At 55.6% G+C, this 26,628-nt stretch overlaps 6 protein-coding genes across 6 annotated transcripts; 3 read left to right on the top strand and 3 right to left on the bottom strand.

Annotated features, from left to right (window-relative positions):
* Nucleotides 1-3,495: 3,495 nt before the first annotated feature.
* CkaCkLH20_09836 (SMP-30/Gluconolaconase/LRE-like region) lies at nucleotides 3,496-4,615 on the top strand (the record flags this gene model as incomplete). Its single annotated transcript, XM_038892551.1, has 2 exons — nucleotides 3,496-3,919; nucleotides 4,113-4,615. The coding sequence occupies 2 exons, from the start codon at nucleotides 3,496-3,498 to the stop codon at nucleotides 4,613-4,615; spliced, it is 927 nt and encodes a 308-aa protein (XP_038742118.1).
* Nucleotides 4,616-6,149: 1,534 nt separating this feature from the next.
* Nucleotides 6,150-7,628, bottom strand: CkaCkLH20_09835 (uncharacterized protein; the record flags this gene model as incomplete). Its single annotated transcript, XM_038892550.1, has 3 exons — nucleotides 6,150-6,267; nucleotides 6,510-6,845; nucleotides 7,357-7,628. The coding sequence occupies 3 exons, from the start codon at nucleotides 7,626-7,628 to the stop codon at nucleotides 6,150-6,152; spliced, it is 726 nt and encodes a 241-aa protein (XP_038742117.1).
* A 3,088-nt stretch (nucleotides 7,629-10,716) lies between these two features.
* CkaCkLH20_09834 (uncharacterized protein) lies at nucleotides 10,717-11,441 on the top strand (the record flags this gene model as incomplete). The annotated part of the gene is made up of 2 exons (XM_038892549.1): nucleotides 10,717-10,805; nucleotides 10,859-11,441. The coding sequence occupies 2 exons, from the start codon at nucleotides 10,717-10,719 to the stop codon at nucleotides 11,439-11,441; spliced, it is 672 nt and encodes a 223-aa protein (XP_038742116.1).
* A 3,182-nt stretch (nucleotides 11,442-14,623) lies between these two features.
* CkaCkLH20_09833 (uncharacterized protein) lies at nucleotides 14,624-15,835 on the top strand (the record flags this gene model as incomplete). The annotated part of the gene is made up of 1 exon (XM_038892548.1): nucleotides 14,624-15,835. One exon carries the CDS (start codon nucleotides 14,624-14,626, stop codon nucleotides 15,833-15,835), a length of 1,212 nt encoding a protein of 403 aa, XP_038742115.1.
* Nucleotides 15,836-16,654: 819 nt separating this feature from the next.
* CkaCkLH20_09832 (chitin binding protein) lies at nucleotides 16,655-20,513 on the bottom strand (the record flags this gene model as incomplete). The annotated part of the gene is made up of 3 exons (XM_038892547.1): nucleotides 16,655-19,765; nucleotides 19,814-20,141; nucleotides 20,191-20,513. The coding sequence occupies 3 exons, from the start codon at nucleotides 20,511-20,513 to the stop codon at nucleotides 16,655-16,657; spliced, it is 3,762 nt and encodes a 1,253-aa protein (XP_038742114.1).
* Nucleotides 20,514-22,756: 2,243 nt separating this feature from the next.
* CkaCkLH20_09831 (uncharacterized protein) lies at nucleotides 22,757-24,290 on the bottom strand (the record flags this gene model as incomplete). The annotated part of the gene is made up of 3 exons (XM_038892546.1): nucleotides 22,757-23,570; nucleotides 23,628-24,149; nucleotides 24,211-24,290. The coding sequence occupies 3 exons, from the start codon at nucleotides 24,288-24,290 to the stop codon at nucleotides 22,757-22,759; spliced, it is 1,416 nt and encodes a 471-aa protein (XP_038742113.1).
* Nucleotides 24,291-26,628: the final 2,338 nt, after the last annotated feature.

Genomic DNA, 26,628 nt, shown 5'->3' with positions numbered 1-26,628 from the left:
CCTAGTAAAGCATCAGCACAATTGCAGGCGATAGAGTTGGACCGGCATGTCCCGAACCAAGAGCGGCGGAACCCCGATACGGGCGATGATGCCAATCGCGGGCGCTCGCGCGCGCGGGCTTAAATAATTTTAACATTGGATCGCGCGTGAAGTCGGGAGATGAACCCCCCCCCCCGCCGAAAGGGCCGAGTCCTTCGATAGATGATGAGACAAGTGAGACATCTGCAACGATAATATCAAGGCCGTTATAACGATCAACTGCAACCGCGGCGAGCGCGACCATCGTGGAGTCCCAGGGAGAGTCGGCCCAGAGCGGTCGTCGCCATGTGGGCAGACAGAACAACATTGGCTGCAGCTCTCGGGCAGCCGTCCGACGGAGGGGAGAGTTTTTCTTGAACGGCGGTCTGTTTTTGATGTTACCGAAGGCCCCCTTCGGTGAGCAGAATTATCATGACTCTTCGGATTCGCTATGAGGTAGAGTCACGGCAGATGTAGCCGTCGGCGCCCTCTCTGCCTTTCTTCACTCTCACGTTCAGTCTCGTCCAAGCGCAAGGAACTGACTTGTACGGATACGGGTCACGTCAGTCAGCCCCCAAGACATGGCATTCAAGCCTGTTCCCTGCGCGTGTTCGCTGCCGGCCCGTCCCTAGCAATTCGTTTTTTCACACAAACTAGTCAGAACTCATCACACACACACACACACACACACACACACACACACACACACACAGACGCGCCGTCACTTTTGTCGAAGTTCGCTAGTGGCCCCGACCGTGATGATAGGTTCACGAGAAAGAAGGGCGGAAGAGGAAGAAGAAGAAAAACTGGAGAGAGACGTGCGCCGACGATCACTACACATCGGGAGCTCACGGTGGCGCTCAGAGTGGTTGTGCCAATTTCGCAAAAAGAGACTGTGAAATGAGATTTGAGGACACTAACTAGACTTGTATATGGTAAACCTGCCCAAGCACCAAGCAGCAGCAACGACAATGTTACCCTGACGGGAAGAGAAACGACGACTTGAGCACTCACTCACTTCCCCCCAAACGAGACGAGGCGGCGGGCGGGAAGAGAGAGGCGCCATCCGCCAGAACGGAGATGTGATGTGAGAATGGCATGCATTTGCAGCTGCAACTAACAAACGGCTTGCTCACACGGGCCGCGGTTCATGCGCGCCTGGCGACCACTGGACCACCACCACCACCACCACCACCACCTTCACCCCTCCACTCCATCCTCTCCCCGTCCGCCGCCGTGTTGCTTCCCGTTCACCAGACCATTGTTGTACACATACACGCCCCCTGGAAGTTGTTTAGAACAGACCTCGGAAACGGGAGTCCTTGATAGGAACGGTAAGAGCCTGATGATCAACGGGCGTTGCCAGCGGGTGACCCGTGCAGCCCTGCCATGCAGCTCGCCGCTTGGAGCGAGAAAAGAGAAGCCCTGAGTCGCCGCCGTCTCTGACGAGCATATCCTATCCGGTGGGTATACGCGCTCAACGGCTTTGCGTGAGCATGACCGGTGAAGCTTGCGACTTGACGGGTTCGAAGGGCAGAAAGAAATGCTCTCCCCCGTTGGCGTTCACGCCATACGCATAGAATACAATACTGCCTATCCGTACCCATCTGTAGTGCGATTCTGGCATGGCGGCCATGCTGATCCGCATCGGCACCTGAGCTACTACTAATAGTACGCGACTCATGGGGGACGACAGCATGCCATTGTGAACCGTGAACGAGCCTCGCTGCAACCCCCCTCGCTCGGGAAATTTGCAGACCTTCCTCTCCACGGCTTGTGGGCGATCATGTGTGTCTGATCACCCCCTTCCCTTCCCTGGTGATGGGAACCAGTTTCGATCGGGGCTGCATAAAATAACCTGGTCAGAATGGGCCATTGACCGAACGAAATGCAACAGGAATCCCGGGAAGGGAAAGATGGATATCCACCGTTTTGGGGGCCCTTTTTTCGTTCCGTCGTATCGTGTTGAGTGAGGGGAACCACAAAGTCACACTTCAGAACATAGTTGAAGGTCCAGTGCTTCTGGTGTATCTCAACGAAGCGTTCAGCTGCATTGAGAGCCCTTGCTCGCAACGGGAGCTCGTCGACTCTGGGAACCAACAACAACGGATGGATGGAAGGAAGAGGAGACAAACAAGCGTCCATCACCCGCAGCGACGGTATGGCACGTGCAACGGAGGCGTTCGGAAAAGAGCTTCTTCGGAGATGGAGGGAAGACCGTTAAGATTGAGATTCTGGTGAGCCAGTCGCAACCGGGGATTTCGTAACCTTCGTTCGGCCCCCCGGATTTTCCACAACCGGCCGTTTTCTCTCTTCGATCTCGTCTTCCTCGTCTCCAGGTGTTCGTTCACACTCGGACGGCAGGCATCGTTCCTGTCCGGCATGGTAAGGTCTCTCGGGCGGTGACTCCTCAGTCCACACACACCGCCGTCCCGGAACACGCGCACGACGTTCCCCGGGGCTCCGGGAACTGGCGCGCGGGCGCTGGCGAACAGCCAACCCCCCAACAACAACAAACATTGGCTGGCAAACTCCCGAAGCCTGCCTCTTTCGAGCTTTTCTCATGACACATGCATGTCCCTTGGCATTTGGATGTTCCAAAGACGGGGGGAAACGGCCAGCGGTTCTAGGCCTCGAAAAACTGTGTTTGCTTGTTTGCTTCGTTTCTCGATCCTTGATCAGGAGGTTTTTTTTGGGGTCGGATCTGACGATGCTTCGTTCTCCCCCTCCGGAACCCCGATTCTGGTTTTTTTTGCTTTTTATTTGGTGTGCATTCCGAACATTCCCCTTTTCTCCAATTCAAGAGACCAACTCCCGTCGCTGCGAGATCCATTCTCTTTCTCTCTCTCTTCTTTCTGTCGTTTTGCCGTTGATCTCGAAACTCGACGCAATGGCGACACAAGGTTGTCGACATTGCGTTCCCGTCCCGGAATTGAATCGGCGGCATGGAGGCTAAGCGGCCCGGCCTTCCGTCGGCATCACTCGACGATTTGGGGACAGGAGCGCGATGGCTCCGTGTCTTCGGAGCGAGTTGCTTCGTCGATTGAAAAGGCCAGATAAACAAGACATAAACAGGGTGGATATCGATCGGTTCGGCTCGGAAAACGGCCAACTCATGAACCATTCCATTCGCATCCACTTCAAATATCTCTATTGACGACGTCTGCCATCGCAAGGGAAAGAAGATAAGAAAAAAAAACCGACGTTTCTTTCCTCACATCTGCACCGATAAAGCGGAACCGCGAATGGAATTGCGTGCCGGTCGGCGGGTTCCCTTCGGATAATTATCCAGTGACAGCCAGCAGCAGCAGAGAACATCCCAGACCATTCCTGCAAGGAATAACCAACATCTCTCTCATCGCGAAATCCCTCAACCTTTGGGCCTACAGGAAACTCTGGGATTCAACTCCTCAACCCCCGAAAACGTAATCGGACGGAGACAGGCTACGTTTTGCAAACAGTTGCAATCACCAAAAAATGGCGTCGCTTCAGCAGTGGAAGGTAGACAAGCCCTACCTCAACATCCACTGCGGCCTGGGCGAGGGGCCGTACTACGACAAGAAGAACAACGTCCTGCGCTTCGTCGACATCAAGAAGAAGCAGGTCCACTTCGTCGACCTCGCCCGGGGCCCCGGGTCCCTGCGCACGCTGCAGCTCGACGTCCCCGTCGGCGTCACGGCCGACATTGCGGGCGTCGACCCCGCCGTCGGCATCCTGGTCGGCCTCAAGTACGGCATCGCCGAGCTCGACGTCCGGTCCGGCCGGTACGAGTACCTCGCCGAGCTTCACCCCGGCCGCCGCAGGGAGCGCCTCAGGGCCAACGACGGCGCCGTCGACCCCCACGGCCGCTTCTGGCTCGGCACCATGACGGATTTCGGGCTGGGCGATTTTCAGGTTGAAGGTATGTCTTGGAGTGCTGCGTTGCGGCGGTCTGCCTCGCATCACATCACCTCTCTCACGCACCCCCTCCCCCCATGTCTCTCGTTGTCGTGACAACGCATCACATCCTCCTTTGCACACCGCATATATCGTCACGAGAAGGGAACAAACAATGCAACCTACGTCTCAAGACCCAAAACTCACGATCCCGACAGGCGCCCTGCACCGCTTCGACGGCAAGTCGGGCCACGAGGAGGTCCTCAGCGACCTCCTGATCCCCAACTCGGTGGGGTGGTCTCCCGACAACAAGACCATGTACTTCACGCACTCGACGGACCGCAAGGTGTACGCGTGGGACTACGACATCGACGCCGACGCCGCCGCGGGAGGCGCGCCCTCCAACAAGCGCGTCTTCTACACGCACGACGGCCCCGGCGAGCCCGACGGGTTCCGCGTCGACGTCGAGGGCAACCTCTGGCACGCCGTCTACGGCGAGGGCCGCGTGCTCAAGATCTCGCCCGAGGGAAAGCTCGTCGGCGAGGTCCTCCTGCCCACCAAGGCCATCACGTGCGTGCAGTTCGTCGGCACGGAGCTGTTCGTCACGACGGCGTCGCTGGACGAGGGCGAGGGCACCGAGGAGCAGCGCGAGTACGGGGGCGCGCTGTTCCGCGTCGACGTCGGGGTCGAGGGGCTCGGGTTCTTTGAGTTTAAGCTCTGAGTTGTCTTTTCTGGCCGGCCCCCTTCCGTTCGTGTCGAGGGGAGGGGTGGGCAATGGCCAGCTGGGTTGCATGGGACGGCGAGGTTTTCTCACGATGGGGACTTCGGGGAGGGTTTGCTGGATCTGATGGGGTGGTTCTGAGTGGTCACGCATTGCAGAGATAGAGAGAGAGACTGAGACGGACTGAGACATGTCACGGCGGTGATGGAAAGTCTGATTCGACGACGAGAATGAAAGCAAATGACACCGCTCTTTCGTCCCTTGCCGCGCTTTGCCCAAAGATTTCGAGTCGTGTGTTTCGCGCTCCTTGAGTGGCTCTCACCCCCTTCTCTCCCCTGTTCGAGGAATACGATCGTCAACAACGCACGCACGCACGCGGTGACGAGAATCCGGGACTTGTGCATCGCCCTCGCGGCGCGTCCTGCGGCTTTCACGATAATTCATTTTTTCCGTTGAAGACAAACAGACCTCGTGGCCATGTAGTTGAGGCTTTGGCTTCGCCGCTTTCTGTTGGCGAACATGCAGCAGGAATGCAGAATGCGGCCGCGGCCCCTCCAAATCTACCCCGTATATGCTAAAAAAGAGAGGCAGACTGCAGGATGCAGGAAGGGTGAAGGGAGCGAGTTCGCCTCACTTTTACACCGTTCAGCCAGTTTGGGCACCAATGCCTCGACGCCTTTTTCAGCATGTACACGTTTTTTCTGTCAGATTTTCTGCATGTTTGGGAGAGTTTTCTTGCATTTGATTGTATTTTCTGCCTCTCCATCGCGAGAGACGAACGTGTCGAACGGGTGGATGAGTGGATGAGTGGCCAGCAGGACGTGGGAATGATGCAAAGCTAGTGATGTCCGACATCGCTAGACTGGGTAATTGAAGAAAAAAGGGATGCCCAACCACAACCACACACACACACGATGCTGCACACGCCCACCATTACAGACGGACGCCCCGTCCAGTCGCGCATCTGCAATCTGCACCGTCGACGTGGCAGGCCTCGCTCTCGTGTAAAAACGGTCGATTGTATGTGTACATGACACAAGCCCACGACCCCGTACCGCACGCTTTTTGGCTCTTTTGGTTCCCCTTCTTCTGCTCCCAAGAAAAGGCCACCCCGGTTTTTCCAGATCGGAGAATTAAAGTGGCTCCGCGCGAACGAACGAACGACCGGGGGCCTGCCGAATCGTGCAGTTAGATCGGAGCCCGAGCCGCCATGTCATCCCATCCCCCATGCTGCTGCTGGCCTGGCCTTGCACCTTGGCCTGGGATGCCGGACGCATGCGGGATTCCTGGGTCTTTGGGGGCTGTATATGGGGCCTGGCCTAAGGTACATAATCCATTACGATCCATCATTGTCCTATCCGGCCGGCCCCTCAAACCCCTGGTCTCCCGGCCACCAGCCCCGGATCCATGGTTAGTTTGCCACTTACCGCCGCCGCCGCCGTCGCCGCTGTCGCCGCTGTCGCCGCCGTGTTTGCCGCTACCTGTACGTGGCGTCCGGCCCCGTCTGCTGCCCGCCACCGCTGATTCACCTGCACTATTTCAGTGCGTACATGCGTACCGGGAACAGTTCATTGGGAAAGCCACGCTGCAGCTCCGTCTTGACTAGACGGAGACCCGCCTGTTCGAAGAGGGTTCGGAACTTGTCATCCGCCCTGTGCGGTTGTTTGCACTTGCGTCAGTCTATGCAGGTGTCTTGCATGCATTTCGAGTTTCTCCAGTGACGTGGGCCTTTGGAGGAACAAGGAATATGAGGAAACACGGTCCAGCCGGTCTTGAATCCGGCAAAACTCTTCGCCACGACGGTGGTTGGTGATGGGGTTGGTGGAGGATATGAGCTGGGCAGCTCGGGAAGGATGAAGAGGCCTGAAGGGAGTGTACGGATAGGCGAACTCACCTCGTGACGCTGCTATCGACATCGTCGAACAGGTCCGCCCCGCTGGTGCTGAGGTTCTCCTTGACGATGATCACACCGTCCGTAGGGGCGATGACCTCCTTGCAACGGCGCAGGTAGGCAACGAGCTGCTCGTCGGTCAGGTGGCCGAGGCACCATTGATTCCAAACAAGGTCGTATGAGGTACCCTCAAGGGGCTTCCACTCCTCCAGACCGATGTTGAAGACAGACCCTACGCCCAACTTCTCCTGAAGAGCGGCGGTGAACTTGGCGATGGGCTCGACGATGTCGACTTGTTCAGCGACATCCAGCATGAGTCCCTCTGTGATGCGACCGATGCTGGGGGTCGGGGTGTTAGCAGGGGCCATGACATGATACGGAGACTTGGGTCGGGAGACCGGGGTAGGGGGTGTATGTGAGAAGGTATCCGTACAGACACCGGTGAGAGGTTACCGACACGAGAGGCGAAAATGGAGAAACAAGGGACAGAACAATGGGTCAGGCGAGGCAAAACATTAGCTCGGCCCGCTCGTGCAGAGCTGCTGTTGCGGTGGGTTAGGGGAGAGGTGATGGGGATGAGATGGCAAAAAGGGAAGGGGAAAATAAGAGGCGGTGAGGTGGTTGAGATGGCGGTGAAAAAAACAACAAAAATGACGGGGGTTTTTGGTGTTGGTGATGTGAGATGGGACATGCACGACCAAACAAGCAAACAACCTTCAGCCATCCCATTCCGTACATGACACTTGAATGTAACGGGTACCAGAGACTGGTCTGAAATACGGTCTGACAACAGAAGACCTCTCAAGGAGAACACATAGAAGAGAAAAGGATGCAGCAGAAAAGAACTCACCCGGCCCCGCCTTCCAGAGCGCGGCTCACCGTCCGCAGACCGCTCTTCGTGCCGATGCCCAGCTTGGCCAGGAAGTTACGCGAGCCCTGCAGGTCGACCTTGCTGATGTAGGGGAAACCTCCCAGCATGCCGTTCACGTCAGCATCAACGCCCTGCCAGTAGGAACGGCCATCTTCGGCGCTGATCTTGGCGTCGGGCGGCGGTGTGGTGGCTGTCGTTGCTGATGTTGATGCCGCTGCGGCTGCGGCTGTGATTCCTTCGTCGCCGGGCATTTTGACTGCCTCGGAACTGGGGTGTGGCGGACGGCGTGGTTGTGAAGAAAGATCGGAGGCGGTCGGTTGCAGTGTCACATTGTTGAAGATTCAATGTGTAGCTGCATTTGCATGCACGGTTGGGGAAAGCCAGGAAGGGGGAAACCTCGGGTTTATGCTCCAATAGGGGTTTTCCGAATGGAAGTGCATCTAGATGCATGCTTGATTCAATTAGGACTCTAACCGAGCATATCTCTTTATATGAATGAAATATGGGTCTATCGATAACACCGACGATAAGATGATAAGACCCCGACCAGATAAGATTGCCATCATCACGGAAACCTCCAGATCTACCTAGTAAGGTTAACTTTGCAACTCAATCTCGTCCGCCCGCCTCGGGCCTATCGACGGCCACTGCGCGCAATAAAGTTGCAATAAATGCTTGCTGAATTATCTGCACTAACGGGAGTTTCTTTTGTCTTTAATCTTCTTTTACACCAATCCATCTGAACCACTTCCCCAAGCTTATCTCAGCTCATGCAGCTGTCAGCCTGACCCGCAAAGCTAAGCAGACCACGACATTTCAACGTCGCGATGCACTCAAGTGATGACTACATCCCATCTGCTACGCGGCTTCATCACCAGCTAGTGCTGGGTGTGTCGCCTGCACGTTCTCTTATCTCAACTCCGCATTGCTGCTTCATCTGCGCCCGAACCACAAGGTACTGATGATCGACCGCCCGAGCAGGGTCAACCGTTATGCGACCAGAACCGAGCATCTGGGACGCGCAGGTGAGCTCGAAGAGATGATTCAGTCGACAATTTCCGGATGGTTTCTCCGTCGACTTTCTTACGCCAGTCAGGTGACTTGGACTCTTTCCTATTTGGTAACTTCTTGCGATGGCGCGATAATTGTTTGAAGGTCGCTACAGACGAAAAGAAAAAGTCGCCGTCTCAAAAGATCGCCGCCCGACGGCACCTATCATCCGCAGAACATATCCCATCGGCAATGTCAAAACGACTGTCATTATCACCAGATGAAGCACATATTTCAAACCGGGACTCAACAAGGCAACTGTTCGTCTCCGCCACGGGAGAGCAGACGATCATGTTGTGGAATCTCGGCTGCGAGCCTGCGACGTTCCTCACGATGCCTCTGGAGACTCCGGCAAAACTTGTCTCTAAAGCAGGAATGCTCTTAAAACTGCCCCGAAAACCCGCGACAGGCCGCAGTCTGGCCCGTGTCTCGAATCGCAAACGGTTTCTTCCAAATCACCAGCCGATCTTCGACATCCAGTGCAAACCTGCGAATCCGGGGTTGCCAAGGGATGTAACCAACATGCAACCGCTGCAGACAGACCTGGGAGGAATTTGGAACAAAGGATCTGCAAATAACCACGATGGGCATCTCTTTCCAGTCCTTCAAGGCATCCCCCCGGGACCCTCGGCCATGGCCGCTGCAGCTCGACGTTGACATCATGTGATGCTCGTGGCGACACAGCCCGTTTCTCAGGCACTGCGTGGTGCGGTCGAGGCTCTTTGCTAACGGGGGCCCTGCGGCTGCATGCGGACATGCTACCGGGTCTCTCCTACACACTACCACGTTCTGATACTAAGCCAGGGGGGGTCTGAACACCAGCAGTCTGGGACCCCTTTTCTTTCCCCGCGGGGGCGGAACCTACGGATCGCGCAGTCTCCATTTGTGCTGCCATTTCTAGCTTGTTGATGGCGTTTTCAACGGGTCGGTGTCTCGGCAGCTTCGTGGCGCAATCTGCTACCTTACCCAAGACTACGGGCTGCTTCCACAAATCTAAGCGCCGAGGTGTCAAGAAAGCTTGACTGACAAGCGGCGACCGACGCCTACCGGCAGCTCTCATCCGCGCCGCGTCAGTCTTTTGCTCCTTCGCATCGAGATATTCCACGAGCTTTACTCGGCCACGAAAGCATCCGGATTTGGATCGGCTTCAAGGATAGAGGCTGGCTCCGTCATGGGAAAAGTATGCTTACTCTTCACCACCATGTCCTGGTCGTTTGTAAACTGGGAAGACGACCAGTTCTTGGGAGATATCGATGTGCGTAATCCTCCCAGGGAGCGGTTCACTCCGCCAGCCTATCGAATGCTTTCGTTCTCGTTACCGAGTCGCGGACGACTATGCAACGAATGGCGCTGGGCAGAACACGAACGAAGGTCGGACGAGGCGAGGTGGTTTGAGGCGGTTTGACTTTCCTCGCCTCCCTGGAGGATGTTTTGCAGCTCATGGCCCCGACACCTTCGGGCCAAAGAAGAAAAAAAAAAGCTTACTGCCTCAAACGTGGTAGAAAACAAGGGGGATTTGCAAGGCACGAGCCAGCAGAGCCGATCACCCGTTGTGGTGGTAATACCAGTGTGAGGGCTCCTCTTCCTTCAGGTTCTGCAATGCCTGTTCCTGAGACCAGACCAGGGGCGACCATACACATTCCACGGGATTCGAATCAAGCATGAATAACCTTACCTGGCCAGTGGGGGTCCTCTAATTCTAGGACGTTAATACACGAAAAGAGAAGAAGAAAAACAGGGGGGCAAGGATGACTGAAGACATCGGACGAGGGAATAGAGTTTCGGTTGCCTCGAGCACCTTACCCCTTTGAAGGTCTGGATGTAAGGGACTTTGGACGACGATGGACCGAGTCCCGAAACACGACTCTGCGGTTGGCCTGACTCAACGGTGTTGCTATTCTGAATGATGCGATGAGGGAGCAACGCACCATCTAGACAATCGTGGCTCAGCACGCAACGCAGCCGCGTGGTGGACATTGACATCTGTCTTGCCCTGGGCTGGTTTCAGGCTCTCGGTCACAGTCTCTCGACATGTTCCGCTTCACGCCACTCCTTTCAGTCGTCCTCCTCCTCAGGCTCATGTTTTGGGACGAGAGGCGGACTGAGTACATAAACCCTCCGACCCAACTCCCCTCTTGGCGATTTCTTTGGATTGATTCGACGGCAGGCCTCACAATACCAAGTTTAATACAGACATTCCCTTAGAAACGACTTGACTTCAGTTCATCAAATCGACACGGCTCGATCTTATAATCTATTTTCAACCTCGGTTCACTTCAGTCCATCAAAATGAAGTTCCTCACATTTTCTCTTTTCCTCGCCTCGACACTCGTTAGCGTCAGCAGTGCTCCCGCCGATGTTGACAGCAGGGCTGTCGCGTACGTCTTCCACCATCTGGGATCATGAGGGAAACATCACTAACATCGCACAGTTACCAAAACAACTATGACCAGAACCTTCAGGAGCGCGAGGAGCCCCGTGGCATCACCGTTCCTCAGTTCGCCGGAGTCGAGACTACCAGCGGCGTAGTCTCCCAGGTCGAGGACGAGGAGGAGGCCGTTCCCCTCCGTGCTCGCCAGCTCCTCAAGAAGAAGAAGGGCAAGAAGGGAAAGAAGGGCAAGAAGGCTAAGAAGGCCAAGAAGGCGAAGAAGGCTAAGAAGGCCGCCAAGGCCAACGCCGGCGCCGCGAAGGCCAAGGGCAAGGCTACTCCCGCCGCCGGTGCTGCTAAGGGCAAGGGCGCCGCTCCCGCCGCTCCCGCTGCCGGCAAGGGTAAGGGCGCTGCCCCGGCCGCCCCGGCTGGTGGTGCTGCTGCTAAGGGCAAGGGCAACAACCCTCCCGCCGCCGCTCCTGCTGGTGGTGCCGCTGGTCAGCCTCCTGCCGCCCCGGCTGCCGCTCCCCCCGCCGCTCCCCCTCCGGCCGGTAACAACGCCGCTGCTAAGCCTGCCGGTGTTGCTCCCGCCGCCGCCGCGCCCGCGCCCGTCGCTCCCGCGCTCCCCGTCGCCAAGCCTAACTAAGCTACTCGCTGTTAGTTGCGTTGGAGTGGTAATGGAAAGGTCACCGGCACTGGTGCCGGTCGCTTGATTTCTACGAGGGCTACGGAAAGCAGTCATCAGAGCACGCGTCTACGGGGGCTGCCTGATCTGCGATGACGAAAAAAGGGGGTAGGAAAGTCAGGACGTCCGGTTCCTGGGCCGGTCCTGTACGGAGGGTTTAGGGGACTTCTGATACCGGAGCGCGGATGTACATACATTAGCCACGACGAGCAACTCAAGCGTCAGACGATTTTCTTTCTCACATTCTTCGGGTGACTCGTGATCGGTCTCTTCGCGATCCGAATCCGTGTGTACGTGCGTGTGTGTGGTCAACAGTGACATCAACATGTCGAGAGCGTGACACGAGATTCTCTTGGCGCTATGATACCAATTATAGGGGACTCTTCGTTTCATGGGTCGCCCGTCCACGGAAACATGTTTCGTGTGCTGATGGTCAATGCCCACGCACACGCGCGCATGCAGGTCATACACCATGTACGTTGCGGTCGTCTCATCTCCCGTTGAGGGTAAGGAAAAGTGTAATTATTGAATCGAATTTCGCGAGCCAAGAAATACCAAGAACAAGAAAGCTTATGGTGAATGACGGACCCCTTTCTCTCCGGAAGCTGATCGACTTTGCGAATGCAGCCTTTACTGATGATGGGGGTTTGACGGAGGATGTTGGATGGTCTTCCCCCATCGCACTCGACATATCACATTCACGACCCAGACATCACCGCCGCAAACATATCACCTTTTCGGAAAGTCTTCCGGGATGGCACTCCTCGAGGTTCGCGCGACCCGACTTCTCCGGCCGATCCACCGAAACCCCCCGGGGGATTGCGACACAGCCAATGAGGTGGTTCGCTCGACGATTCAAGCCTTTCGAGCTGAAGCATTTGCTTCCTATCCGAGCGTTTCTTTAATTCGCCTGCTCCGCCAGCCAGCAAGCAAGCATCCACTGGTATGAGTCAACCCACTCTTTTCCTTCCCTCTTGGTGTTTTCTTCTTTTCTCTTTTCGTTCCCGTTTCCCCACCGAACTAGCTCATTCTTTCTCCAGTTTGATGGGCACGCGAAGAAAATCTCGTCGCCCACACTTACCCACCCACCTCTCGCCTCTTGAGCAGAATCTGCTTCCCAACCGCCAAGATCAACCCATCAGCTCAACTAGCTGATCACGGCCGGTTGGCCCAATGGCAAGGCGTCTGACTACGATTCATCGTGCAATCAGGAGATTCTGGGTTCGACCCCCAGGCTGGTCAAGTTCATTTTTGTCCTCATCACGTATCGATGTGTAACCCTTTTGATGTTTGCCTCCTTCGTGCTCGTAATCGGCTTCTCATGTGACCAACCCACCTCTACGAGGACTCGTCTCACTCCCATGCCTCAAAGTCATAAGAGTCAACCCATTGTTCTTATTCTTGAACAAACACAACCTCCTCGGGAAACCATACGTTCATCAACAAAAGCTTTGTTCGTCGTCGGAGCATCAAAAGACGTCGAGTAAACTCTTTGTCCGTGAAAGAAAACAACGATAAGCTTAAAAGGGGTGACAGAACTCAGTGACGCGCTAGCAAAAGAAGTTCTTTTTTCTGCTGAGTTTGGCCTCCCCTCCCGCGTGGCCGTCCCACGCGGGCGATGATGGATGCCTCTGCCCTGCATAAGCTCAAGCTTCGCACTTGTCAGTCCGAGTTTGTTCGCAAGACGTCATGGATTGGGAAGGGGTATCTTCGCCATTCGTGCTGCCACGGCTACCCTGAAGACATTTCGCGAAAGAACAGGACCACGACGAAAGTAGAGGGTCTTGAAAAGATTACAATAGCATATTCTGCAGAACTACCACCCAAAGATGAGGCGGCCGACCGGTCGGAGAGTTCCTGCGACGAATTCGCGATCTCGTGCCCGAGCGTTGGGTTTTCTCCGACCGGATCAAGGGTTTCCAGGGGTGCCCTCACCAAGATCTAGGTTCATCTTCGGTAGGTGTTAGAGGAATGGGCGCGGCCTTATCCCCGAAGATTGGTGTCGTCTCTGGAGAACATCGACGTTATCAAGGGACCTCGTTTATGCAATACACCTGCAAACCTTCTTGACTTCATCCCCCAATAAGCGGTTCATGATTGTTGATGGAGTGTGTACAATGGAAACACTGACGCTATCTACGGTGGTCTTGATGGGCTGCTTTCACTTTCACTCGAGGTCACACTTCGTGATGATCCGGTGTCTGGCTATGCTGCGAGAACTCGAATCATCTCACGCTATCTCTTGCTATCTCGGTTGATTAGAATGACCAAGTGGATGAGGGACTCGTGATTTATCTGTCTTCTGGGTGTAAGTTGAGATTTGGGCGTGCCAAGCACATGAGCTTACACGCATTCTCAAGTACTCTGCTGGTGGCAGAGCAGCTGAGAAACACATCCAGCGAACACTTTTCCCTGAGGTACCCAGTTCCTTTTGGTGAATTGGCCTACGACGATGTTCTTTGATCACAAACATCACACACGGCCACTTCTAACGTAGCACCTTACTGGTCAACAACTTCACCTCAGTTTTACACGACCTCCACTCCCATCCTGGGCAGATGACTTCATCCATACCGACCTCATTCTGACCATTTGCACCGCAAGAAGCCAAGAATATCGAAAAATCGTGAAGCATCGCTCCTGCCTCTGCCTCGCCCGTCCCTGGTCTCGTCCTCAGCCTCCCTACAAATATCTCTTCCCCGAGCCTCCACCCAACCTCAACTCTTCCACCTTCACACCTCAACAAACACGACTGCGAACCGCAACAAGCTCAGACTAGGAGTCCTCAGTAGCACCTTCCTTCCGTCTCATTCGAGTCTGGCACCGACCTACAAATACCTTCCATCCCCACCTTAATCTTCTTTCAACTCTTCCACTCCCACAAACCCCAACGATCAACCGTTCTTCACATCTTCACAATATCACTCACCGATATTGGCAATTGGGCATCGCTGCGAAAACACCAAGCCGAATCTAAGACGTGCCTTCCTTAACTTCAACTTCAGCCAGCATCAACACTCAAACCAACACCAGGACTTCGCATTGGTAGAACCACAGTGCCAACATAGCAACGCCGAAAAACAACATCCCACCTCTCCCATCTTTCGCCAACCCTTACATCGTTACCCATCCTAACCGCTACAATGGACTACGACAAGACCGAGGAAATTGTCGGCTTCCAGAAGGAAATAATCGACCGCATCCCAGACATCGTCGACCCCGACACTCGCATGGAACTCATCGAGGCCATCGAGACCGACATCGACAGCTCTGACCCGAACAGAATCCGCCTCCTCTGGCACGTCCGCAGCATGTACATCAACAACGAAGAGCCCCCCGCTTCCATGGTCATCGCCCTGGCCCTGTGCTACAGATCCGGCGCCCTGGAGGGTGAGCTCAAGGAGGTCCAGCAGACCTTCTACGATCAGCATCCCGACCTCGCCCACCACCTTGAGGAATGGACCGTCCACGGTGCCGAAGTGCTTGGCAGGAAGCTCCGCGAGAAGGGCGAGAACAGACCCGGCAACGGCAAAGGACCCTCCCGCGCGGCCGCAGTCCGCGACGACGACGAGATCCAGGAGATCGGTTCAAGTCGCGCCGTGTCCAAGGGCAAGGGCAAGAGAGTCGCGCCTCATGACGACTCCTACGACGACATCAACCCTTTCAAGAAGCGAATCGACAACACGGACGTCAACCACGTCGATGACGAAAACACCCCGCGCCTGAACCTCCTCTTCCGCCACGAGACCCCCGAGGAGGTTCCCGATCATCTCTCCCCAGAAGACGACAACAACACCACCAGAACTCGAGAGACGACCCTGAACCTCAACAAGACCGACTTCCCCCGCGTTCCCATCCGCGACGACCGCGCCGCCACGGCCGACGCCATGCTCACCCCCCGCAACCCGGTCCCCATCCCCCCCAAGGCCGCCTCCCTCCTCGCCCGCGACTGCGCCGCCAAGATGCACACCGAGCGCAAGGAAGCCCGCCAGGCCGCCCGCGCCGAGATGAAGCAGCGCCTCGTCGCCATCACCGCGGACCTGACCGACAAGCTCTCCCACGCGAACACGCTCCGCCACGAACACGAGGACCTCCTGGCCAACCGCCCCGCCACGCTCAACGAGAAGACGATGGCGGAGTTCATCGCTAAATCTCACGACCTCACCTCGCGCGCCATGAAACACCAGACGGACGCCATCCGCGGCATCCTCGAGGTCGGCCGCGTGCGGGAGCAGCTCGCCACCTCCACGATCCAACACCTCGAGGAGCGCGTCGACAACATGGCCAAGTACATGAATGCGGTCAGCGAGTTCGCCCGCAACGAGGCGATGCGGCGTGGATTGATGCAAGAGTGAATGGAGGATTGCATGAGTTGAGAAATGGATTATGACAGTTTGGAGATGGACACAGTGGAGGCTTTCTATGATTTGCTTTTTTTTGCTTTCTTCTTTCTTTTCTTTCCTGCTGGTTTTTTGCATTTGAGGGTGGTTGATAATGGATGGAAGGTGACAGACAGCACGGAGTTGGCTTTTTTCGATCGGATATCCTTCAGAGTTGATTTTGCAAGGAGAGGAATGGGCAGATACCCCAGAGACTGTTTCCAGACGATAGATCGACAGCGATGGATTTTTGCGAGGAGGCATACATTGATACCCAAGGAAGTGTTTTTGAGACGATAGATCAGAATGGATAGCGCCGAATAACATTGCAATGGAATCACAACGACCAGTTCTTCTCAAGTGATAGAGGCTCCCAAGTCGAAGTAACAGAATGATCGGTCAGCTTTCCATATGAGAGATACCAAAGTGAAGTAAAATCAGAGATCCATTAAGTTTCTATGTGACCGGTTCTTCTCCTCAGATAAGGGGTTACCGGTCGTTCTATGATATATGTTTGAGAGATGCTCCCAGACCCGATAAACTCCAGAAATACAGAGAGATTGACAAAACAGAGAACAAAACAAGACCGTGGTACAAAACATTAATGATTACAGAGGGTGTGGCGATATTTATATGCCGCCACCCTTTTCCTGCTTCTTTCGCAAAAACCAGCTCTCGCCCGGATACGCCAATGTTCTGCTGTCAGTGTATCTGAACCAGAACAATACAAAAAAGAAAGAAGACAAAACAGGACCGCTTTTGTAAGAACACCACCACGACATACTTTTTTGGTTTTTAAATGCAAGTGCCCCATTTCGCCTGGCAACCGTTCGCCACCTTGCAGTTGCCGTTGTCCCAGATCCAGATCTTCGTGGTACCGCACTGTCCCTTGCTCGTGCAACAGAGACCCGTGCCGCACTTCTGTCCCGAGGCCTCGCCGCAGGCGTCACCGGCGTTGTTGACGACCTTGACGTCCTTGACCGTCTGCGTGGGGGCAGGGGCGGAGGAGGACGTCTTGGAAGCCGTGACGAAGGTGGAGGAGCTGCTGGTGGGGATAGTAGTGCTGCTGATGATACTGCTGCTGCTAGAGACGAGGATGTTGTTTTCGATGCTGATGGAAGAGGAGGAGGAGGAAGACGACGACGACGACGACGACGAAGACGAAGAAGAGGAAGAAGAATCGCTCGGCGACGACAACGATGAAGACGACGACACAGAAGAAGAAGAATCGCTGGAGCTGCTGGAGCTGCTTGAAGCAATGCTGCTAGTGACAACAGCGTCAACAGAAGGAGCAAAGGTGCTGCTGCTGATGATGGAGCTGTCAGAAGAAGTGGTGCTGAAGCTGCTAGAGCTGCCTGAGTCGACGCTGCTGGACAAAGAGGAAGAGGAGGATACAGAAGAAGGGTCAGAAGAAACAGGAGAAGAAACACTGGAGCTGCTGGAGCTGCTTGAAGCAATGCTACTGGTGACAACTGCATCAACAGACGGAGCAAAAGTGCTGCTGCTGCTGATCAAGCTGTCAGAAGATGTGCTGAAGCTGCTGCTGCTGCTCAAGATGCTGCTGCTGCTGCTGCTGTTGCTGACAACGGCATCGACGATAGAGGGAACAATGGAGGTAGAGGAAACAACAGAGGAAACAACGGTACTGCTAGCAGGAGTATCAACAGAGCTGCTACTTGTGGCGAGGGTCTGGGACGAAGTCACGGTTGAGGTCTCATCTTGTTGAAGAGGAGCTTGAGGTGCCTGGGAAGTATTGTTAGCGAAAGGTAAGATAGAAGAGGTCAGCGACGGAGCGCTTGTGACCTCGGTTGACATACCACATGTGCCGAACTTGGATTGACATCCAGTGCCACAGTGAAGATCAGTGCTACCACAGTAGCCGTAAGGCGAGCAGCAGTTGCCAAAGGTAGAACCCTGGCAAGTCTCCTGGCCGGCGGTGCCGTTGTCACCACACTTTCCATCTAAGGAGACGTTGACGTTCGTACCGCTGCCGGAGCACTTTCCGAATGAGCCTTGGCAACCAACATCGCAGTGAGCAGTAGTGCTACCACAGTATCCGTAAGGCGAGCAGCAGTCACCGAAGTTGGTGCCCAAGCAGTTGAAGGCCTTGGTACCGCCACAGGTGCCATCGGTAGACGGGTTGGTGTTCGTTGCCGCCGCGCCTGTAGCAGTGCGAGAAGGGTTGGAGGCGGCAGTGCCGGTCGGACGGTTGGAAGGAGCGGAAACAGAAACGGAGCCGCCGCAGGTACCGAAGGCAGATTGACAGCCCGTACCACAGTGGGCATCGGAAACACCACAGAAGTTGTACACGGAGCAACAGCTGCCTCCTGAGTATCCGATACAGGTCCTGCCAGCGGCTTGACCACACTCTCCGTCGTCAGACACCGGCCATGTGGAGCTAGGGAGGGCGGAAGAGCCTGTCCGGGACGCGCTACCGGAAGCAGCGGGCGCAGAGGCGGAGGCAGAGGCAGAACCGCTGGCAGCGCGGCTGACACTTCCGGAGGCCGAAGAAGCTCCGCTGGACGCGGAAACGGAGCTGCCGCAAGTTCCAAAGAGAGGCTGGCATCCCGTGCCGCAGTGGCCGTCGCTGGAGCCGCAGTAGTTGTACTGAGAACAGCAGCTGCCCTCGGAGTAACCGACACATGTCTTTCCGGCGGCCTGGCCACACTCGCCGTTGTTGGTGACCGGGAGACTGGACGAGGGGAGAGCGCCGGTGCTGGAACGCGTGCCAGAGGCACTTCCAGATGCGGAAGAGGCCTGGGCGGACGATGAGCCGGATGCCCGAACGGTGGATGAACTCGACGCCTGGCTAGACACGGAGCCAGATGCGGAGACAGAGCCTGAAGAGGATCGAGTCAGAGAAGAAGACCCAGAAGCGGTAGAGCTTGAAACAGTGGCAGCAGTGACACTTCCCGAGGTGGAAGTGCGAGAGCTAGAACCAGTGCCCGTGGAGCTGGTACGGGCGCTTGAGCTGGTGCCAGAGCTGCTGGTGCCAGTACGCGAACTTGAACCAGAGCTGCTGGTGCGAGAGCTGGAGCCGGAAGAGCTGGTACGCGCGGAGGAAGAGGTACCAGTAGAAGAACGCGAAGAAGAGCTGCTGCGGCCAGTAGATGAAGAAGTCCTACCTGTGCTGCTGCTGCTGCTAGTACCAGCATTGGTACCGCAGTTGCCGAAGCTAGCCTGGCAGCCAGAGCCGCAGTATGCAGCAGTCTTTCCACACCATCCGTTGACGGAACAGCAGTTACCGAAAGCGGAGTTGAGACAAGTCTGTCCGTAAGTCGAACCACAGCGGCCGGCAGAAGAGACCGCCAGAGCAGTAGAGGTAGGGAGGGCAGTAACACCGCCGGTTGAGAATGATGCGGTCTTGGAGGAGGCGGTAGAAGAACAAGCCAAGGGGCTGACGGCACTGATCTTGAAGTTGTAGCCAGGGTTACCGCGGCGGTACCAGTTGGCGGGAGGGTCACCCAAGCACTCGCCGACAGTAACAGCCTTCCAGCCGTTGGCAACAACGGAATCGAGAATATGAGGAGTGAGAACCTGGGCGATCTGCTGGTGGATATCGTGCTCAATGTGCAGGTATGAAGCGTTGCAAGGAGAGCGAGCCGTCATGGCAGCGTCCCAAAGGCCAACACTGACACCGATCTGGCTGGGGTCTGTGTGAAGGTAGCCCTGAGTGTCGAGGTCGAAGTAGGTGATGTGGTAGCCAAGGTCTGCCATCTGTCCCTGGCATTCGGAACCGCAGATGGAATAAGGCGGGCGCATGTAAGTAGGGTAAAATCCAAGAATGTCGGTAAAGGCCATCTCGTTGTAGACCATTTGGTTCTTGCGCTGCGACAAAGTCATCGCATCAAGGTTCTCGTGAGACCACGTGTGACTGGCAACCTGGTGACCCTCGGCAATCATTCGCTGTACCTGTTAGACCATGCCTGAAACCAGGAGACTCAACAAACTTACTGAAATGAGATCACGGTAGTTAACGTTGATCATGCCCTTGCCAATGTTGTTTCCAGTAATAAACCAAGTGGCAACGGCACTGTGAGCCTTGAAGGCGTCCAGCATGGCTGCGGTGTAGATGTACGGGCCGTCGTCGAAGGTGATGGCGACGTCACCGTCGTTCACACAAGAGTAGATGCCCACACCGCCGTAGGGGACCTTGCCGCGCTTGGGTCTCGCGTCGTTGGAGGTATCGGGTCCGTTGGGCTGCTCGTTACCGTCGCATGCAGGGCCGTAACTGATCTGACAATCAGGCGAGTTGCAGTACTCAGGGCCTTGGCCACACCATCTGTTTGGCGTTAGATGTCTTCTCGTGATCAAACGAAAGGCTGACATACCCAGATGCCGAACAACAATCTCCAGCATTGCAAGCTCCGAGTCCCGGACCGCACTGAGAACCGTCTCCGACTGTGATTCCCGAAGGAAGAGCCTGCGTGACACCGGAGCCCTGACGAGCCTGAAGTGGCTTCGTCGGCTCCTCATCGCGGGGCTTGCGTGGTACGGAAGGGGGGTTCCAGGCCTCGTATGCGGCTCGCTTCTTCCGTAATTCGTCGGGTCCCCGGCGTCCGTAGATGACGTTCATGTGAGGCTCATCATGTCCATGAGCCTGGACAAACTCCAACCCAGTGAGGGTGGCGAGGAGGAGAGGAGACCAACGCATTGTGGCTCTGTGTGTGGCGGTAGATTGGTGATGTGTTGTTAGAATAGGGTGTTCGGTTACAAGGACATAAAACACAATCCAGGAGGTAGAAAGAAGATTCCAATGCTGTGGTTAGTAACTCTGAAGCACTTTGATGGATGATGACGAGGGGAAGCAGATACGATACACTTGCGCGGTTGACGAGGTTATATACAGCAGTGGTGGAGGCGTCGAGGTTGAAATCGCCGCATCAGAAACGGCGTGACATATCCGACAACAAACGTGTTGATGACCGCAAAGAGCCACACCCCCGCTCGGAGCCTCGAGCAGTCATCAACCTGAAATTAGAGGGTCGAGAGGCGAGGCCGCCAAGTAGTCCGGGTTAGGAAAGCTAGTGTGGCGTCGAGACTTCTAGATCGCCGTATCTACGGGTGAGAAAAAGTGCGTTCATCGTCGTGGAACGAAAATGAATATGACGCGCTGGGCTATACTGTAACCGCAAACCGGCACACCCGTCCGAGATCCCATTGAAAATGTCGCAAGGAGGGATCCGAAAGAAGGTGCGATGACAATCCTCAGGTAAGACCATACCGAAGGCAGCGAGGCGGAGGGGACAGGAATAGGCCAAGATGGACGGATGGTGATGGAGAGTGTACGCGAGAGTAACGCGGTCAGAGCGGACTAGACGAAAGCCACCGGATGCGACTGTGCAGTTTGAAGACGCCAGTGGCTGAACGGGGCCGCACCGACGGGTGCGAGAGGCTCGAGGGGTGAGGAATGCCACGCCGTAGACCCATCTTCGGACCCTTCTGGACGTTCGCCTGGTGAAGAGGACGAAAGAAGGGGGTTGTGGGAGTTGGGAATGGAACAATACGCACCCGCCGATCCTGGACAAGTTCGGTTGGCACGCCACAGAGACCACCCATTCCAAGCATACTCCAGGAGCCTATTCCGTGGAGTTGTCTCTTACTGCCGTAGTCTCATAGTCAAGCCAACGTAACAAGCTTGTTCAAGACTCGACTGCAGCGGCAGGGCTAAGCCAGTCCCGGCGGTGCCTGACAGTAGTGCGTCCCGTTGATTGGGCCGCAGTTGGCAAGATCAGAGAGAAAAATAGAAATGGGACGAACGCATTCGGGTTGCCGTCCGATCTGATCTAACATTCCTCCCTTTCCCACGGGGAACCCTGGTTACTTGGCATTGCCGCACCGCGCAGATGAGTACGAGCCCCTGACACTTGGTGCGTCTCCTGTAATCTGTATCAGTTATCCGTCGACTGACCATGTGCTGTGGTGCTCTTGGCATTGCACTACGATCCATCGATCAAAAGAAAGGCGTCTCACCGACGTTCAGATGCTGTTGAACTGCATGTTTGACTTCAGGTCAGAACAGACCCGGAGACCGGCCGTCTGGTCAGACTTGCAGTTGATGTCCTTGCTCTGCATGAGAGCTCTAAAAGCTGCGTAGGCCAAACAACAAACAAATAAACAAAGCTCCAGGCTCGACCGCAGAGATCAACAGAGCATGGGCGCTGCCATCCCATCATCTCGCGCCCGTCTATCAGGTAGGTGTCGCGGGGCCGAGCTGCGCGAGCTTTGGGCCGGGGCGAACCAAGTCGCTGGTAACCACCCGAATGTCACCCAAACGGGCGCCGCCGCTGGATGTGTAGTGCTTTGAGTAAGATCCTCACTAGAACCACGCAATGGGCCAGTCGAAAACAGGCTCAGAGTTTTGGGAATGTCATTTAAAATTTCGTCCTGCTCAAAAGCTCACATGCCGTCTTTCCGAATCGTTCCCGACGTGCCGATAATCCGGCGAGCCATTCGCTGAAAGAGGTTGTGTATATAAACTCCACGACGCCCGACGCCACAACCATCGCCGGAATTGGTATATCAACCCATTATCGGACCATCATTCCCCGCCTCGTCCGGGTGACGTCGCTAACAAGTGCTCGGAGATCTTTCTCCCATACAGCCGTTTGCGGCAACGACTATCGCGGCAACCCTACTCTTGTCAGTGCCACCAAAAATGCTCACTCAACCACAGCTTTCAACTTGAAGATCCCCATCGCCACAATGCTTAAACACCGTCATCTCCTCAACATCTGACATCGTACATAACTTCCCTTTCTCTTTGCCCGGTCTTTGAACGCGGTATCTGGAGAACCGGCTGTAATAGGCGTACAGCCCCGTCGGTCTGCCGCACACCGCGGTGGGGATCGCGGCACGTCAATCGCTTGCCGAACCGTGGGGCGTTCCGTTCGGCCGTCAGATGGGGTTCGTAGCTGTTTCTTTCGCCGCGGCCTTCGCCTTCGCCTCTTCGGCCATGGCTTTAGCTTTGGCGTCGTCGTCATCACTGTGGTCCGGAGTCGATGCCGGGGCGGGGCTGCCGCCGCCCAGGCCGTAGTCGAGCTTCAGCATCTCGTCGAGGTCGTGGTCGTCAAGGCCGTCTAACTTGATTGGAGGGGTGTCAGCGTTTTGAGTCTTGGCGTCTTCCTCGGCTTTCTTCTGTCGGGCTTCCTCTTCTTCGAGTTTCTTCCGCGCTTCTTCGGCTTGTTTTGCGAGCTCCTCCTCACCTTGCTTTTTACGGCGTTCCTCCTCCTCTTCCTTGGCCTTTGCCGCCGCCTCTTCCGCTGCCTTTGCCTGTTCTTCGGCCTTTTTCTTAGCTTCCTGTTCTGCCAGCTCTTTCTCTTCGTCGGTGGGGCCAATACCTCCTTCTCTGTTGTCGCCGTCACAGCGTTCACGTTCCAGCTTCATGTCCATGATCAGGCTGACCTCTGGACAGTAGTCGAAGATCTTCTTGCGCTGCTTCGGGTTCTTCCAAACCTTATCGGGTAACGTTTTCCCGCTATCCCGGACATGATAGCCCATCGGCTTTTCCATGTAGACATCTTCGACCGCAAGAACACCTTTCTTGCCGTGCGCAACCTTCTCTCCTTGCATCACCCACAACCGCTTCCCGTACCACTCGTCTTCAGCTTCCGTGTTATTATATCTCTCCTGGAATTGTAAAACCCTCTTGATGGAGGATACCCGTCGAAGAGAGAGACCGCCATTGCCCGAGAAACGATCGTCGGGCGTTCTGAAACGAGCGTTAGTAAGGAGGCGTCATCCTTTCGGTTGCGAGGTAGGATCTTACTTCGGTGCGCCCGCCCAACTCCAATCCAGCCACTCATTCAAACTCGTCGGTGAATTGGAGCACAATATGCTATCCGATTCAAACTTGAGGATCCACTCTACGCCGGGGAGGAATTCGTCGTAGAAGCGCACGTCGGTCAGGAGGCGGTAGACATGCTCCTTGGACTCGATCTCCCAGGGCTCGGGCAGGATCATCAAGTCCAACTTCCCGGTGATCTGGTGATGCTTGACGCCGTAACTTCGAGAGACACTGACGACGCTCTTGTTGGAGCCGATGAACAAGAATCTCCAATCGGGAGGCACGACAGACGTCATGTGCAACAGCTGGGGAACAAGATGCGGAAGAGGTCGCGGTTCGATGATGAGGGCCAGCTTGGAGGCGTTGTACTTGGCCCTCGGGTCGTCAGAAGGATTCCAATCAACCTTAATCTTGGGAATCTTCTGTCTTGCTTCGTCCAGTCGCGAGGTGAGTTGGGCCTTGATCATGGGCTGATAACCCGGGAGGATATGCGCAAACCACCACCTACAGAGAGCATTAGCATACCGGGATTCGCGAGTGGTCTACACGGCAAGGGAAGACGAACGTGATGGCCAGTGAGGCAAGCACGAGAAGTTTGCCTCTCGTGATGGCGAACATGCCCGCGGAACCGTTCATGGCAGCCATGGCTAACAGGCGTCTACGTCAAACGACGCGCAGGTGATGACAGCGTTTGACTGGCTTTACGGAATGATGGTCAATGGTGAAAAAGTGGGAAATGTCGAGGCAATACAGACAGAGTCGAGGGATCGAAACGCTCGGAGTCGGCGGAAAGTCAACGGCGCGTCATATCGAGTTGTGAAACCGCCGAGAAAGAATGCCAATATGGACTTGGTTTCGCGTTGTGGACAGCTCGACAGTTCTCAGAGAGTACAGTAGCTTCGCCTCGACGCGCAGGAATTCCGGGAGGGTAATTGAGGCTGAGTGTCGCTCGGTTTCGAGGTGCCGGTCCGGACAAGAAACAGCTCAAGTGAGGGAGAAAGAGAGGGAAATGCAAGGGGCCGAAGAGAGATCCAGAACCCGAGATAGATAGGGCAGCGTGTACGGAGTACTGCGTAGATGACGAGTCACTGCCAACGGCGCCCGAAGCTGATGTCGAATGTCACTCGGCCGTCCCACAGAGAGGGAAGGGGAGCTGTAAAAAGGAGGGGAAAGGCCTGGAAATCAAGCAATTCCACTAACAGCAGCCCACGTCGGAGGACACTAAAAAACGGCGACTCTGAGTGAGGTGAGGAGGTGCATGGACCTGGCGGAACATGTGGGAGGAAATGAGGTCGGGTGGATGTTCGTCGCCGGGTTGTCCTTACAGCTGGAACAGCAGTTGTGGTGGAACATCGAGCACATGGGCGCAGGGAGGAGGAGGGAGGAAGTGACGAGAAGGTACCGTCGAGTACCTGCCTTGCAGAGTGCTGGCGCGGCATGCAGGGAAGGGGCTCCTCCCGAGGGTCCCACCTTTCCGGGACGCTCCTCCCTTCCATGTCGCGCCCAATCAAGGGGAAGGGTCTCTCCCTGCGGAAATACCACGACACAACTCGGTCTCGTCATCAGAGTGAGTTCTCTCATTGTATCATGTTCTGCACTTAAGGGCGATGCTTCAGATCTTCATTTCCATCTCTTGTGCAATGGTTCGTCAATCGGTCTCTTCTTCCCAGCCCAGCATGATGCGAACCGTCATTACTCGAAACCAGTTCCGCAGGGGAACATCGTCCAACCTGCCATTGGCGCACGGCTTTGACAACTCCAGATGACAGTCAGACATGCAGCTGGCAGCAGCATGGCGATAAGACTCTCGCTCTCAGCGTCGTTACTACAGTACACCAACATGGCGCCCTGCATGGCGCAAGATTACGCTGGACTGGTCCTGCACTACCGCAGAAAAAAAAAGTCTAGCGGTGCAAATCAGGACACCGTTTCTTCTTCTCCTGTTCGAAGAAGACCCTACTTGGTTAAATGTTTTTGAGACGGCTTCCCCTACGCCCGTTGCGCTTGAAGCATTCCTATGCATGCGACGAGAATGTTGCCGGCCGGCCGTATCATCTCCAGAAGGAAGTCCGTCTTTCCGAAAAGCGATATGGATACGGCCAAGACGACCCTTTCTCCATCCCTGCGTGGAATGGGTGTGGAGGTTGAACGAGGCTGGAGCCTGGAGAAACAGGGCTCGCGATGTGCTGCAAGGGCCGTTGGTCAAGCCCAGCAATGGGAGACTGCTGCAGGCACCGATCGGGAAAGCCACCCATCTCTGTGCTCGTGTAACACATGTAGGCGAGCGGCGTAGCAACGAACCTAACGCCTCAACCACTGGCGCCAAGGAGAGAGACACTGGACCACACGACATCATCCGTTGACTGCATGAACGAACAGTCTGTGGCGGGTTGCCAACAAGTCCCCAGTGCCACTGTGTAAGATGCGTCGTTCCTTCATATAATAGGCTTTCATCTTGAAAGTCAAACCGAGGGTCGTGTGAAGTCTCGTATTATATGAGACAGCATCGCACACGGTCTCCCTTGCGCCCTTGCATTCTGTCTCTGAACGCTGTCGCTGTCTGTCCAACTGTCCACAAGCTAGGCCAAGGAAATGAGATTGATTTGACGTTGGATCAAGCGACCGATGAGGCTCCCGTTGGCCTGTGGCATCTCGTCTGGAAGAGGCGGCTATCGGGAATCCGTGTGCTACCGCGCACCAGACCATTGGGCAGCGTAGCGACCCCTGACCTTTAATGCGTTGGGTAATGGGTGACACGGCCGGCAATACCGAGAGTTCGGCTCTGGGGCTGTTGGTTTGGATTCGCGACCGGTGCTTGTGGACTCGTTAGTCGAGGGACCCTGAGCTTGGAGACGGCCAGGAGACGGCTGCGAACTTGACCAACGTTCACGAATCGTTCGGTAGGCTTGGGACGACCATTTGCGCCCGTCGCAAATTGCATCTCTCCGTGGCCGCGCTTCGTGAAATGCCATCCTGCGACTCT

The sequence above is a fragment of the Colletotrichum karsti genome (assembly GCF_011947395.1).
Source record: "Colletotrichum karsti strain CkLH20 chromosome Unknown Scaffold36, whole genome shotgun sequence".
NCBI classification, from domain to species: Eukaryota; Fungi; Ascomycota; class Sordariomycetes; order Glomerellales; family Glomerellaceae; genus Colletotrichum; species Colletotrichum karsti.
Note: the sequence above shows the minus strand (reverse complement) of the source record. Positions and strands in the feature narration are given on the sequence as shown.